Source organism: Sus scrofa, chromosome 6 (genome assembly GCF_054392235.1).
Source record: "Sus scrofa isolate SSC_HxYL_T2T_F1_AM1 chromosome 6, Sscrofa_HxYL_maternal_Yorkshire_Landrace_v2.0, whole genome shotgun sequence".
Lineage (NCBI taxonomy): Eukaryota > Metazoa > Chordata > Mammalia > Artiodactyla > Suidae > Sus > Sus scrofa.
In genome coordinates this window covers 15779958-15795656 of record NC_139388.1, presented here as the reverse complement: position 1 = coordinate 15795656, position 15699 = coordinate 15779958, and the positions used below count along the sequence as shown (strand labels likewise).

The following is a 15699-nucleotide window of genomic DNA, read 5'->3' as shown; positions in this document are numbered from 1 at the left end:
TGGAGTGTTCCTGTTGTAGATTCCCTCTAGGCTCCTCCCCTGTCTCCTCCAACTCCTGACTCAGCTGTCACCTTCTCAATGTGGTCCTCCCAAAACACTTAATTCAGAATTTCACCTGCCTCCTTCCTGGCATTCCTCATCTCCCTTCCCTTCACTACGCTCCTCCATAGCACCTCTTCCTTTTAATAAACTACATAATTTGCTTCTTTAATCTGCTGTCTTTCTCCCTCTCATTCCCCCTCTCTCTCTCACCTTCACCCATCCTCCAAGTAAGTGCAAACTTCAGGAAGGTAGGGCTCTGTTTTATACACTTCTGTATCCCCATTACCTAGTAGAGTGCTTGACACATAATAGGTATACTACAATCTTTGCTGAACAAATTAATTAAATGAAAATATCATATCCACATAATGGCTGCAATGTTAATTTTCATAGCAGCATTATCCATTATAGACAAAAACTAAAACAACCCAAACATCCATCAACTGGTGAACAGACAAATTATGGTATATTCATACTATTCAACCATAAAAATGAACAGAATATTGACTCTTGCTACAGCCTGGATGAACCTCAAAACCATTATGCTAAGTGAAAGAAGCCAAACACAAAAGGTGCCATGTTATACAATTCCATTTATACCAAATATATGGAAAGGGCAAATCCATAGAGGCAGAATGTTAGTGGTTGCCGGGAGCTGGGGTAGGAGGAGTGACAAATGGGCATAAGGCCTTTTTTGAGGTGATGAAAATATTCTAAAGCTGGATTGCAATAATGGTTGCACATCTCTATAAACTGCTACAGTCATTGAATTGTGCCCTTACAATAGTTGAATTTTGTGATATATAAAGAATACTTCAGTAAAACTGTTTTTTAAAAAAGTTAATTTTTAAAACATTTTGAAAGCACTCTGTTAATGAGGTCAAGGGGCCACAAGCTTGAATTCTTGGGAGCCAGCAAGATTGCTTATTCACTATTTTACTTATTTCCTTCAAATTCTGGCTGTGTATGAATCTCTAATCCCAGCCCTATAGGAGTAGACATGACCCCTGCCCTTCAGGAATTTATAATCTAATTAAAAGATAAGATGCACGGAGATTATTACAATGCAAGGCAGCAGGTGAAATGCCACATTAAGGACGTATCAGTAAAGTGCATGTATTGGTGCAAAGCAGCTTTGCAGGAAAAACAGGAAGGAGAGCAGGATTTGGACAGAGTTTTAAAGAGTAAGTAGAAGGATAATAAGCAGAGACAGGAGCTAAGGAATGCCCACAGGCCACCTCCTTCGTCCACCTCCCTTTCACATGTCACAGGAATGTGGGGCAAGAAAATGTAGAAGCATCAGTGCAAAGACCTCAATTGTGCTAGAATAAACAACACGAGGACAGGTCCTATCAGCAGAATATCTGACACAATATAGGTTCTCAGCATATGTTTATTTCATGAATGAAAATGTAAGAGGGGTCTAGCAGCATTTCAGCTTGATTATCCTTTGGTAAGGAACGATTCCCCCCCCCACACACACACACACACACTCTGCATTTGCACAGTCACATCTACCTTCAGGAGGAGACACAGTCAGTGCCCTGACGTGCCTGAACAATATCTCTGTCTCCCATTTCTCTGGCATTCCAGAACGCCACTTCCCTAAGAGTCTGTCCTTTTATCTGGGTGTTGTTCATAATCAAACTTAGTCCAAGAACCATGGCCAGAAATCCATTTCCTTCCAGGTCAGTTGTGTTATCTTTATACACGAAGACAGAACATAAGCATATTATCGTGTGTATCATTATACCGCTCTGTAGGTCCCTTATGTGTATGGTTTTTTCTTCTGACCTAGATAATAGGAATGCTAACATCTAAATAATAGGAATGAACTATGCTTTTTTCCTTCTTTTAAATCCTCCCTACAGAGCGAAAATATCGTGATGTTTCATTGTAAATAAAGTGAAATGTTTAATAAGTGCTCTGGAGATGAAAAGGTAAAAGGATGAATAGATGGATGTAAGTGGTTGAACAAGTGAAAAAAAAATCAAGGAGTGAATGCCTGCGTGGTGTCATTCTAAAGCCTTTCTGTATATTTAACCTCGATTGCAGAAAAAGAAGCAAGCATTAGCATTCGAGGAGTCACACATGAAGTTTGAGCCCAATAAACAGTGTCATCTGAGACAACTCCAACAGCTCAGGAAAAAGTTGCTGGCCCTTCAACAAGAACTAGAGTTTCGCACCGAGGAGTTGCAGACTTCTTACTGTTCCCTCCTGCAGTATCAGTCCGTCCTGGAGAAGCAGACTTCTGACCTCGTCATTCTCCACCATCACTGCAAAATGAAAGAAGATGAGGTATAGCTAGAATAACTGTGGAAATGTCCTATATGCCTGTGTACCTACAGAAATCAGGCCACGACACTAGAAAGCAAACACTGGACTTAACAGAGGAGAGCTTCACAAGATCTTGAGCACGTTTTCTCAAACTTCTCTCTTTAATTAAGGGTTATGAGAAAGGTATAAGGCCCATTAAATCAATCATTTTTAGAAAAATCAGATTTCAGTGATATGTAAATTCCTGGCACATTTGATAAGATAACCAGACACTGAGTCTGAGTCAGTCACTGAGAATACCAAATCATTTTTTTTTCAGACTGGAGTTTCAGATCAAATAGACTTAAGTACATTCTGGTTTTTTTGCTTTTGTCTTTTGTCTTTTTGGGGCCGCACCCATGGCATATTGAGGTTCCCAGGCTAGGGGTTGAATTGGAGCTGTAGCTGCTGGCCTATACCCATAGCCACAGCAATGCAGGATCCGAGCCACATTTGCAGCCTACACCACAGCTTATGGCAACGCTGGATCCTTAACCCACTGAGCAAGGCCAGGGATCAAACCCATGTCCCCATGGATCCTAGTCAGGCTCATTAACCACTGAGCCACAACGGGAATTCCCTCAAACAGACTTAAGTACGTTCTGAACATTCATTTCTATTCATGCCCCAGGGCAGTAGTATTTTTTAAGCCAAAGAGTATCTTCCTTGTATAATCGCACGTAAAGTCCCTAAGACCAAAGCTATAGAACTAAAATCAGTAGTGACAGCACTAGCAGTAGTAAAACTATGGGTTCCAAGTAATGCAACAGGCAGCCTCCTCTAGAATTTTATTCCTCTGCCTTTAAAGATTAAATACCAAGAACTGTGTTGAATGGTACTGTTATTTAAGAACCATGATGGGCCTTAAAGCACATGGAATTTTTTAAAGGAAATATTATGGCCAGTGAGAATTTGCTGGAAAGGATTGAGGGGGAAAATAAAATTTATCCTATAAAATATAGTCAAGACAAAGCCTGTGAGCATAAACCGGGGTTTAATAAAGCTAATGCAGGGCTGTGTTAAAACTAGCTGGTTCATCATAACTTAAACATCCAGCCTGGATAAATTGACCCTGAATTACTTGGGATTCTATTTGGCTGTATGTAACAGAAAAGCCCAAAGCAATAGTGCCTTAAATAAGATAGTTATTTCTATGACATATAAAAGAAGGTCAGAGAGAGGAGGTCTAGGACTGTGAGAGTAACTGCCTGTGTCATCAGCTCCCCAGGGTCCTGTTTTTAGGCTCCACCATCATCAGCTCAAGGCTTCCCTTTTCTGTCATCTAAGATAGTTGCTGGAGCTCCAGCCATCATATCTTTGTTCCAAATAATCAGGATGGAGTGGGAGGTGGGGTAGGGAGAGAAGGGCACACTTCTTCCTTTTAAGGACACTTTCCAGAATCCCCAAACACTTCCACTTACATACCATTAGCCGCTATTAGTCACATGGCTACAGCAAGCAGCAGTCACTGAAACACAGCCCAAACTGGGAAAGCATTGAAAAAATTACTTTATGCATTCTGCCAAGTTCCCCCAACACGTTGGTCACAGAAGCATCAAACTTCTGTCTAAGGTTGGGTTTCCCAACAGCAGACCCTAAGACAAGGAGATGAATCTAAGTACTGATTAATTCAGGAGATGATCCTAGGAAGCATGGTGAGAGAATAGGAAAGTGAATCAAATGAGCATGGGAAGCCCCTAAAGAAAGTCGCTAAGAAGATCACCCCTATGGGAAACACAGGTTCATTCCTTCCGAGAACTCTGGGAGATATTGTCGAACGCAATTCAGGCTGATCGCAGCCCATGCCCCAGTCATCGGTTGAGGTATTAACTCCCCAGTACTTGTCACTGGCCTTGTCTTGCTCCTCTGCCTGAGTGGGCTTCTGGGCCAGAGCATCCCTCAGCAGAGAAGTGAAGATGCTTGTGGTTGGAATGGGGTTAGCATGCAAAGGAATGGTGAGTGTCAAGGGGATGTGAGCAGGCTTCACTGACAGCTTCTGTTACAAACATCTGAATATAAAATATTCTTCTCCTCTTTTCCTTACCTAATAAACACCTCAAACTAAGTGATCTTTTCCTAAGGTGAATCTCAAATAGCAGACAGCAAATAAATTAGCTTAGACCAACAGAATACGTTTTATCTGAATTCTACTCAACTATTTAAACCCAAATGAAGCTTTCCTTGATGACGCTCCTGCTCTTAACTCCTGCAATACATACAATGTAAGCCGTACAATTTAGCACACTCTACAGCTGTTTGCTAATTTTTAATCCTATCTCCCCCAATCCGTAAGAGTTCGTAAACTCTCTAAGGGAGGAACCTGTGTTGTATAGGTATATAGACACCTAAGCGCCCAAGACTTTGTTCATGTGCATTCAATAAATATCTGTCAGTTGGTTAACTAATTAATTGATTAGAAAGAAAAGGAAGTATAAATAAGGATAGTGCAAATCCCAGAGGAACTTCAGGTCACATTCCCCCACTATCTCTAGGCAACTCTGCTGACATGGACCAGTGTTCATGAGGGGCTCCACATTTTCTAAATTAGACCTCTAGAGGGTAACTAGGAAAGAAAAAATAATGGCATTTCAAGCCCTTAAAAATTGGAGCTATACAAACTCATTGCTATTAATTAACTCGCAATTCTTTATTGAGTTAAAACTACATACCAGGTGGACCAGGAAATAGAAATGGTTCCTGCCTTTAAGAAGCTTACCACCTAAATAAGACAATCTTTTTCTTTTAATTTCTAATCATTAACATTCCTATTTTATATACTGTAGCTTTTAGTTCTGTTCTGGGCCTATTCTTTACATCAGGGTTTCTAGTTAAGATATAAGACTCCTGGAGTTCCCGTCGTGGCGCAGTGGTTAACGAATCCGACTAGGAACCATGGGGTTGCGGGTTCGATCCCTGCCCTTGCTCAGCGGGTTAACGATCCGGTGTTGCCGTGAGCTGTGGTGTAGGTTGCAGACGCGGCTCGGATCCCGCGTTGCTGTGGCTCTGGCGTAGGCCGGGGGCTACAGCTCCGATTCGACCCCTAGCCTGGGAACCTCCAGATGCCACGGGAGCGGCCCAAAGAAATAGCAAAAAAAAAAAAAAAAAAAAAAAAGATGTAAGACTCCTCTGCATGGGATCTTATAGCCATGTCCTTCCTTCATTAGCTGCTTCTGTGGGTTCAGTGTGGTTTCATTCCTACACCAACAGGTGATTCTCTACGAGGAGGAAATGGAAAATCATAATGAGAACGCAGGGGAGAAGCTCCATTTGGCCCAGGAGCAACTTGCCTTGGCTGGGGATAAGATCGTCTCCCTAGAAAGGAGTTTAAACCTCTACAGAGATAAATACCAGACTTCCCTGAGCAACATCGAGTTACTGGAGTGCCAAGTGAAAATGCTGGAGGGAGAGCTCAGCGGGATCGTCGGTCAGGTAGGACTGAAACCAGACCACTCACTCGCAGGTAGAACCTATGACAGTTCCGGCCTCTTCACCGGAAACCCAAACCTTCAAACAGATGTCATTCTTCCTTGGAGTTTTGTAGCCCTCCGCTTGAACTTCTAGCCTTCCCATCTCTAAGACTGCTCCTTAGGACTTTCAAGGCTCCTTACTTAATATAAGCAGTCACCACTTCAAATAAGGCAGAAAGTCAATTACCAGATTAGCTCTCAAATCTTCCATGTTCTCATGGGGGTCTGGAGGGGAGCTTGTTTAGGTCACAGGACTCATGCCGGCCATGACGTCAGGATCCAATAGGAGGAAAAAGCCACAAAGCATAGGGCCAAAATGCCTGACTTTTTTCCCTTGAATTGCGTTTTTAAATTATACAAATAGCCCACGATATAGGTTCTCTAGACAAAATTATGGAGATTAAATGTAAAAGTCCACCTTCAGCCTTCTCCACCCCTCTCCCCTCCGCTTAGGCAATCACTTGAATTGTGCTGGCAATCTTCCCCAGCCTTTTGCTATACAGTTGTATGTATAAAAGGTTATGGTTTTCTTTTTACATAAATGAGTCATTTTATGTATGTGGTTCTACACCTCACTTTTTAGATGTGAATCTTGACAACTCTTTTAGTTACTACCTTGTATTCTGTGGTGTGACTGCACCCTGTACCGTCTACTGATCTGTCTATTACAAACAAGCTATAATGAACATGCTTATTTCTTTTTTTTTTTTTTTTTTTTTTTTTTTGTCTTTTTGCCATTTCTTGGGCCGCTCCCGCGGCATATGGAGATTCCCAGGCTAGGGGTCGAATCGGAGCTGTAGCCACCGGCCTACGCCAGAGCCACAGCAACGCGGGATCTGAGCCGCGTCTGCAACCTTCACCACAGCTCACGGCAACGCCGGATCATTAACCCACTGAGCAAGGGCAGGGACCAAACCCGCAACCTCATGGTTCCTAGTCAGATTCGTTAACCACTGCGCCACAATGGGAACTCCCTAAACATCCTTATTTCTATGAGGTACTTTCCTAAGTAGGATTAGTGGGTCAAAGGATATATTTGTTTTTACCGTTAAAGATAATTCTTAATTGAGTATCGAAAATGTTCTACCAGTTTACACTTACACCAACAATAATTTCCCCACACTCACATAGTATGTTTTCAGTATTTTTAAACTGTGCTAAACGGATGGATGGGTGGGGGGTGGGTCTCATTACCATTTTCATTTCCTTTAGTTCTAACAGTTGTGGGTTGGGTTCCCCAGGAAGCAGACTCTGAGACAGATTGGCATCCAGGACATTTTTAGAGAGAGTTCTTGATATCGACACCTGGGAAAGGAAGGGTAAAGAAGCAGGGAAGAGGGAGAAGGTGAGTTGTGATAGTCCCAGAAGAGGCCTCAGTCAATGCCATGGGGAGCCCTGAGGCTGGAAGGACCTTTAGAGAAATTCTGAACTGGGGAGAAGGCAGCTGGCCCCATTGCCTTCATATTGACGAGTGATTAGATGTGAGCTGTCCCTAGGAAGAGCCATGACCTTGGGCAAAAGTTTTCTTCAGCCCAAGCAAACCCCCAAAAGGTCCGACAGATGAGAGCTATCTTAGGGCAGCACTCTCAGCAGCTGGAGGAGTAAGTTCTTCAGTGTTGAACGGGGACCTGAGAGGCATATCACAGTGCCCACCTCATAAATGAAGGACTGAGCCCTGTTCTTCAGTGTATCAGTCTGTGGACTTCTGTTTAAAGATGACTTGTTTAAATCCTTAACCTACTTTTTATTGGGTTGTTAGTGTTTTTCATTTTGTCTTATAGGAGGTTCTTAATATATTGTAGGTAGTAATCTTCATTATATAAGTTGCAAATATTTTCTCCCAGTTTATAAGTTTTCATTTCACCTTACTAATGGCTATTTTTCAACATATGAAAATTTTTTAGTTTTGATGGTATTAAACTTCTCAGTACTTATTTATAGATTCTAGGTTTTATGTATTGTTTAGAGGGCCTTCACCACCCCCAAGATTGCAAAAGTTTATCTTGTATTTTCAGAAGATATACAGATGGCCAACGAGCACATGAAAAAATGCTCAACATCACTGATTATCTTGTATTTTCTTTTAGCACTTTTTTTTTTTTTTTGTCTTTTTTTGTCTTTTTGTCTGTTGTTGTTGTTGTTGCTGTTGTTGCTATTTCTTGGGCCGCTCCCTCGGCATATGGAGGTTCCCAGGCTAGGGGTTGAATCGGAGCTGTAGCCACCGGCCTACGCCAGAGCCACAGCAACTCGGGATCCGAGCCGCGTCTGCGACCTACACCACAGCTCACGGCAACGCCGGATCGTTAACCCACTGAGCAAGGGCAGGGACCGAACCCGCGACCTCATGGTTCCTAGTCGGATTCGTTAACCACTGCGCCACGACGGGAACTCCTCTTTTAGCACTTTTATAATTTTGTATTTTTATATATTTATCTTTAGTCCACTTGGAACGCCCCACCATTTCCCCATTGATTTGAAGTACCACCTAAATATACATACTGAGCGTCTTTCTGGATTCTCTGGTCTTTTGCTCTACTTGCCAATTTCTGCACCAGCCTCAGAGGTTTTTTTAGAGTGGCTTTAACTGATAGTATGTCTTGGTAGCTCCTTTTAATGCAGGACTTTTCTTTATGTTCAGATATTTCTTGGCCGTTCTTGTACATCTTGGTGAAATTCGAATTCATGTTAACTTACTTTAAAGTTAGATATTTGGGAGAAATTATCATACCCTATGGAACATGACAGCTTCTACTTTTATTTTATTTTTATTGAACTATAGTTATGTTAATTTCAGGTGTAGAGCAAAGTGAATCAGTTATACACATACATATATCCATTCCTTTTCAGATTCTTTTCCCACACAGGTTAGTACACACTACTGAGTAGATTGCCCTGTGCTAGACAGTAGGTCCTTGTTACTTATCTACTTTATGTATAGTAGTGTGCGTATGTTAAGCCCAACCTCCTTTCCTTGCCCTCAGTGTTTCGCCTTTGGTAATCATAGATTTGTTTTTGAAGTCTGTAAGTTGTTTCTATTTTATAAATAAGTTCTTTTGTATAATTTTTATTAATTCTTCATATTAGTGATCTCATATTTTTTGTCCTTCGTCCACATATACATGGGACATGTATGAATTATTTATATACTCATGGGCAGCTTTCATGCTCAGTGCATGTGAACAATTTCTAACTTTGCCTGAAAAAGCCCAATTAGGGAAATAGTTTAATGGAGAAAGGATCTACCATCCAAACTAGATTTTTGGCTCCTTTTTGCCTGTCTGCATCAGTTCACGCCATTATTAATGCAGGCCAATAAATGGGTAGTAACCTTCCTGCATGATTTCAGATGATCTAGAGGAAGGCATAAAAAAAAAAATGCAGTTCTACAAAATAATGCCATTTGCAGCCCCATGGATGGAACTAGAGACTCTCTTACTAAATGAAGTAAGTCAGAAAGACAAATACCATATGATATCACTGATCTCTGGAATCTAATATATGGCACAAATGAACCTTTTCACAGAAAAGAAAATCATGGACTTGCAGAATAGACTTGTGGTTGCTAAGGGGGAGGGGGAGGGAGTGTGATGGACTGAGAATTTGGGATTAATAGATGCAAACTATTGCCTTTGGAATGGATAAGCAATGGGATCCTGCTGTATAGCACTGGGAACTATATCTAGTCACTTATGATGGAGCATGATCTCATGAGAAAAAATGTACACATATATGTGTGACTGGGTCACCTTGCTGTACAGTAGAAAACTGACAAAACACTGTAAACCCCCTATAATGGAAAAAAATAAAAATTATTTTTAAAAATGCAGTTCTAGAAAAACACATTCATGTTGATGAGAGTGTCAATTGGTACTTTTTTAATTGAAGGACAAGTGTGCAGTATCTATCAAACTTTTAAATAGATCCTACTTAAATAGATTCCTACTTCTACAAATTTAATCTGCACATATACTAGAATAGGTACTCAAAGATTTATGTGCAAAAATATTCATTTAAGCTTCATTTTAGAAAAAACTTGGAAACAACATATATTCCTATCAGTAGGAGGCTGGATAAACACATTGAAAAGCAATTTTTTTTTCTTTTTATAAAGATTTTTATTTTTTCCATTATAGCTGATTACAGTGTTCTGTCAATTTTCTACTGTACAGTAAGGTGACCCAGTCACACATACATGTGTACATTCTTTCTCACATTATCAGGCTCCATCACAAGTGACCAGACATAGTTCCCAGTGGTACACAGCAAGATCCCATCATTTATCTATTCCAAAGGCAATAGTTTACATCTATTAACCCCAAATCCTCAGTCCGTCCCCCTTGGCAACCACAAGTCTATTCTGCAAGTCCATGATTTTCTTTTCTGTGAAAAGGTTCATTTGTGCCATATATTAGATTCCAGAGATCAGTGATATCATATGGTATTTGTCTTTCTTTTTCTGACTTACTTCACTTGGTAAGAGGATCTCTAATTCCATCCATGATGCTGCACATGGCATTATTTTGTCCTTTTGATGGCTGAGTAGTATTCCATTGTGTATATATACCACATCTTCTTAATCGATGGACATTTAGGTTATTTCCATGTCTTGGCTATTGTGAATAGTGCTGCAATGAACATGTGGGTGCATGTGTCTTTTTCAAGGCAAGTTTTGTCCAGATATATGCCCAAGAGTGGGATTGCTGGGTCATATGGTAGTTCTATATATAATTTTCTAAGGTACCTCCAGACTGTTGAAAAGCAATTTAAAAGAGAAGGGTGGAAACATATGTACTAACATGGGTAAATTTCTAAGATATCTTGTTGAGTGAAAAAAATAGCATATTTCAAAAAGACAAAATAATATCTGTATTCTATAATATTCATTTAAATGTATATAAGTGCATAGATAAAGTTCTAGAAGGATATGCACAAATTGTCATCTCTGGAGAATGCAGCAAGTATGGGATTAGAGGTAGTGGTCAAAGAGAAATTTAGACTTGTCTGAAATGTTACAGTGTTTTAGGAAGATTTTATATGTATGCATATATATATTGTGAAATTTGAAATTAGTTTTAAAAGAAGATAGATCCACAAGTAAAACAGTATAGAAAATATCCTAAATAAATTGCCAAGTGAAAACACAGTGTTTAGAATTATAAGTAGAAGACTTTAATTTGGGTGGGGAAAAAAGTAGAGGGTTATATACTTATACATAGATATGCATATAAATATGCATAAATTATCCCTGGGAGGATATGCAAAAAACTGGTAACAAAGACTGTCATATAAAAGGGGACCTGAGTCGCAGAAGGTCAAGACTGACTTTTTAGTGTATTCTCTTGTAAACTCTTCGAACTTTTTACTGTGTGTGCACTTGTTAATTTTTTTCTTTTGTTAAAGAAGCAGTGATTCACATATATGAGCATAAACTTGTAGAATATAGGTCTAGAGTTTTTCAGAATGTTCATGACATTGTGAAATTAACTCAAAAATTGTGAAACAAAACCCACTTGTTATTTTTACGTGTCCCAGGAGACCGAGAACAAGGGTGATCATTCAAAGGTGCGTATATACACTTCTCCCTGCATGATTCAAGAGCATCAGGAGACCCTGAAACGACTGTCTGAAGTCTGGCAAAAGGTCTCTGAACAGGATGATCTAATACAGGAACTTCGAAACAAGCTAGCCTGCAGTAACGCTTTGGTAAGAGTCTCCTTCTAGAACATTTCCCCAAGAGGCCCAAAATAAAGTCACAAGGAAAAAGAGGAAGAGAGTCACCTAAATGTGGCCACTGATGGACTCAAGACAAATCACTGTCTATGCCTTCATGAAACTTGTTATAAGTTTGAGAACATAATTCCTTCTCCCTAATTCGTATAATATGAATTATACAATGCTGCAAAAAACTTGGGCTGAAAGGGAACACACTACAAAAATAGCATTAGTAATAACCCCATTCCATTGATCATCCAGCATAATTGACCTGAGCTCGGTTGCAGGTTCTGGAGCGTGAAGAGGCTTTGATAAAATTACAGGCAGACTTTGCTTCCTATACAGCCACACACCGACATCCCCCTAGCTCCTCAGAAGATTGTGAAGACATCAAAAAGGTGGGAGAACTTTTGCTCATCTGTGCCTGGTGGGATTGGGTGAAGTTGGGTCTGATTCTGGGTTTTCCTGCATTTTTATATTTTTATATTTTATTTCACATTTCTGTAACCTTGGTTAGCCCTGCCACAAGGACACTGTATATAATACATGCCAAGCCCCCAGGGAGTGTGTCTGGCATGATTAGATTTTGGAAATGAATTTTGCAGTTGCGGTTCTCAACGCACATCCAACTGTACACCTAAACAAGACAGAAACTCCTGTTGGCTTGCTGGATTCAAAGGACCATCTATGGAGTTCCCGTTGTGACTCAGCGGGTTAAGAACCCAACTAGCATCCATGAGGATGCAGGTTCAATCCTTGGCCTCACTCAGTGGGTTAAGGATCTGGCATTGCCATGAACTATGTTCCAGGTCATAGATGTGGCTCAGATCTCGCATTGCTATGGCTGTGGCATAGGCCAGCAGCTGCAGCTCTGATTCGACTCCTAGCCTGGGAACTTCCACATGCCACAGGCATGACCAAAAAAAATTGATTCTAATAACAAATAAGCATTTAAACCCTGTAAACAGATGCCTCATTAATGCAGTAAGTAGTGCTCCATCTCATCATAAACCATGTAAACAGATCGAAAGATTTAACCAACTGATAGTCAAAACTAGGTTAGGTTCCCTTCTAGGAGGTCTCGAGGTACAAGGCAAAGCCAGCCACATGAGGCCATGCTGAGGCTGAAATAGTGGCAAACGAGAGTGGCAGAGAGAGTCAACACTTATCAGTTCTCCAAGGGATCCTCTAGTGGGGAAGCAGAACACTTCTGTTTCCAGGACGTTCTGATCCCATGAAGTTGGAATGAACTTTGGAGTTCCTCCTTAGATGTCTGTCAATATCTATCTTAAAGGTCAGTTCCATGTTATTCATATCCTGACCTACAGCAAGATCTCATACACTCCATGGTTTGGGGTGGGGGGGGCGTCATCTGAAAATTGTCTTTATTTCTCCCTTACTTTTTAATTTTTATTGTGGTTAAAAAATGTAACATGAAATTGCCCACCTTAACCATTTTTAAGTGTACATTCCGTGGTGTTAAGTATATTTGCATTGTTGTGCAATACATCTCTAGAACTTTTTCAACTTGCAAAACTGAAACTCTATATCCACTAAACATGAATTAACTCCAGTTTTTTTTTAATGATGCAGACTTCCTCAAAAAGCAGATCCGCTTTCCCCCACCATTTTATATATCATACCCAAAGCCTTCATGTTATGTGAATACTCTCTTAGGACTGGAAATACCAGCCATCCTGTCCTCCCTCAGCTGGCCTTGAAGTCCCACATATCCAGGTCATATGGTGATGGCCTGGTATTTCTCCAACTGTCCCGCTCTGTCTTCATGCTGCAGCCCTCCCTCCCACTCAACGCTGAAATCACCTATCTCCCCAGCATTTCTTGATGCCCAGACAACAAACTGTTCCTCCTTAGCCCCTGTTCCTGTCTTCTCTGGTTTCCCCTCTCCTTCAGGATAGAAGCCAAAGTTCTTTCCAGGGACTCAGAGTCCCATGTGATACAACTGCCCATTAACTGCCTCACCTCTCCTCCTCCTCCTCCTCTCCTCTCCCCATCACCTGCCTACTCTAACCACTTGGCCTCCTCTGTGTTCTCTCCCCTCCCCCAGAGCTTTGTCACCAGCTTGTCCCCCTGTCTGTACATCTCCTCCCTCAGGTGGCTCACCTCTTCACCTCCAGCAAGTCCCTGTTCAGAGGCCATCTTCTCAGTGAAGTCAACCCATCCACCCTATTTAAAACTGCACCCCCACACCCTTGCCCCCACCCCTTACACCACCAATCCTCTTTTGTGTTTCTTCCACAGCACTTAGCAACTTTGAACATTTTCTGTAAGTCACTACAAGTCACTACCTTATGGTCTTTGTCTGTTTCACCCCACCAGAAGGCCCACTCCCTGGGGACAAGGATTGGTGTCTGTGTCATTTGCAGCACCTAGGACAGTGCCTGGCACACATCAGGTCCTTCTGCAGTGACACTAAGTATCACAGGAAGGACAGGGTGGCTCCTGTGCACATTCTGTTCCTTGTGAGCATGAGAAGTCTGCCATATCCTTCTCCTAACTCCCTTTTTGTTTTTTGAAAAATTGAAATAGAATTGACATACCATGAAACTCACCACTTAAAGTGTACAATCAGTGGTTTTTAGTATCATCACAAAGCTGGGCAACATCACTACTAATTCCAGAACATGTTCATCACTCCAAAAAGAAACCCATATCCACACGCAGTCACTCCCCATCCTCCCTCCCCCCAAGGCCTGGCAACACTTCTTTCTATCCCTGTGATTTGCCCGCTGTGGGCACTCGGCATTCTAGAAAGCCTTCTTCAGCCATGTCCTCACCCTGTGCTCTCTTCTTTGACCTTCGCAGATATTGAAGCACTTACAGGAGCAGAAAGACAGCCAGTGCCTGCACGTGGAGGAGTACCAGAACCTCGTGAAGGACTTGCGCATGGAGCTAGAAGCCGTGTCAGAACAGAAGAAAAACATCATGAAGGGTAAGCTGTGGGCCCACAGTCTGCCCTGGTGGGGAGCCAGGGAAGCTGGAGACTCCCTCAGAGCAAGAAGCACTCTGTCTCGTCCCAATGCAGACATGATGAAGCTGGAGCTGGACCTGCATGGGCTGCGGGAGGAGACATCTGCCCACGTGGAAAGGAAGGATAAGGAGGTCATCATCCTGCAACGGCGGCTGCAGGAGCTGCAGGTGCAGCTCACTGAGACCCAGAAGCTTGGTCTGAACAAAGACAAGGTAAGGTGAGGCACTCCCTGGGTGGAACTGCCAACAGGACAGGCGTGAGGCCAGGCCTTGGCTGGAGTGGGTTCTGCAGCTGTGCACTTACCACCATTGCTGGGGGAGCATCCACATGTGTGCAGCGAGACTGTGGTGCTTCAGGCCCATGGGCACTTCTGAGCTCTTCCTTGGAATTTCTCATAGCATGTAATAAATAAAATATCAGGGGCCATAATAGAGATATGGAGTCCATGAGAAAGCATTTTTCCCCTGCCCTGCAAGGCAGGGAGTTTGGGACACACTCCTATTGTTCCCTATGCTTTTGTTTATGCTCGGTATTAGAAATTCTATAAAATAATGTGTAGCCGTTCTTGTTGACAATGTCAAGTGAATTTCAATTTTTAAAATTACAAATATCTCATGAATATGCAAATCAGGCAGTTTGAAAATATTAGTGGAACTATGTATGCCCTAGGTGATCTGTAGTTGCCAACCTGAATCAAGCTCCTGGAAAAGCCTAAGAGTGGAACCAAGGGCAGAAATGCTCTGAAACCACTGCAAGTTGTTGTAGTCAGTACTGTTTCAACTCTCAAATTTCATCAGAGCTAGTAGAAATAATCCAGTTGATTGGCTGATCATTCAAACTTCCTGTTTCAAAGTCTGGAGGTGATTCACCAGTCAAAATAGAGGTATTTGGAGAGATGAAGCAAGCAGTCTAGAAAAGCAGTTTTAAGTCACTCATATAATCATTCAACAAATATTTCTGAGCTCCTATGATACCCCAAGCACTCTTCCAGGCATTACGAATATAATAAAACATGCGCCACGCCTACTTTCATGGAGCTTACCTTCTAGTCTGTAGAGACAAACAACAAAATTCATATGTGCTCCGTTGTTTGGGACTGATAAATTCCTCAGACAGTTTGGTGGCTGTTTTACCCAGAGTGGTCAGGGAAGGCCTCTTTGATAAGGGGAC

The 15699-nt window shown here is 41.7% G+C and overlaps 1 protein-coding gene across 5 annotated transcripts in view; it reads left to right on the top strand.

Moving 5' to 3' along the window:
- PMFBP1 (polyamine modulated factor 1 binding protein 1) overlaps positions 1 to 15699 on the top strand; it is a 509524-nt gene that overhangs the window by 469285 nt on the left and 24540 nt on the right. For all 5 annotated transcript variants that reach the window (XM_084959706.1, XM_084959708.1, XM_084959709.1 and 2 more), the window contains 6 exons: positions 2098 to 2340; positions 5566 to 5787; positions 11358 to 11528; positions 11825 to 11935; positions 14364 to 14490; positions 14584 to 14741. In XM_084959706.1, the coding sequence (XP_084815832.1) occupies positions 2098 to 2340; positions 5566 to 5787; positions 11358 to 11528; positions 11825 to 11935; positions 14364 to 14490; positions 14584 to 14741 (1032 nt within the window). The remainder of the gene's footprint in view (positions 1 to 2097; positions 2341 to 5565; positions 5788 to 11357; positions 11529 to 11824; positions 11936 to 14363; positions 14491 to 14583; positions 14742 to 15699) is intronic.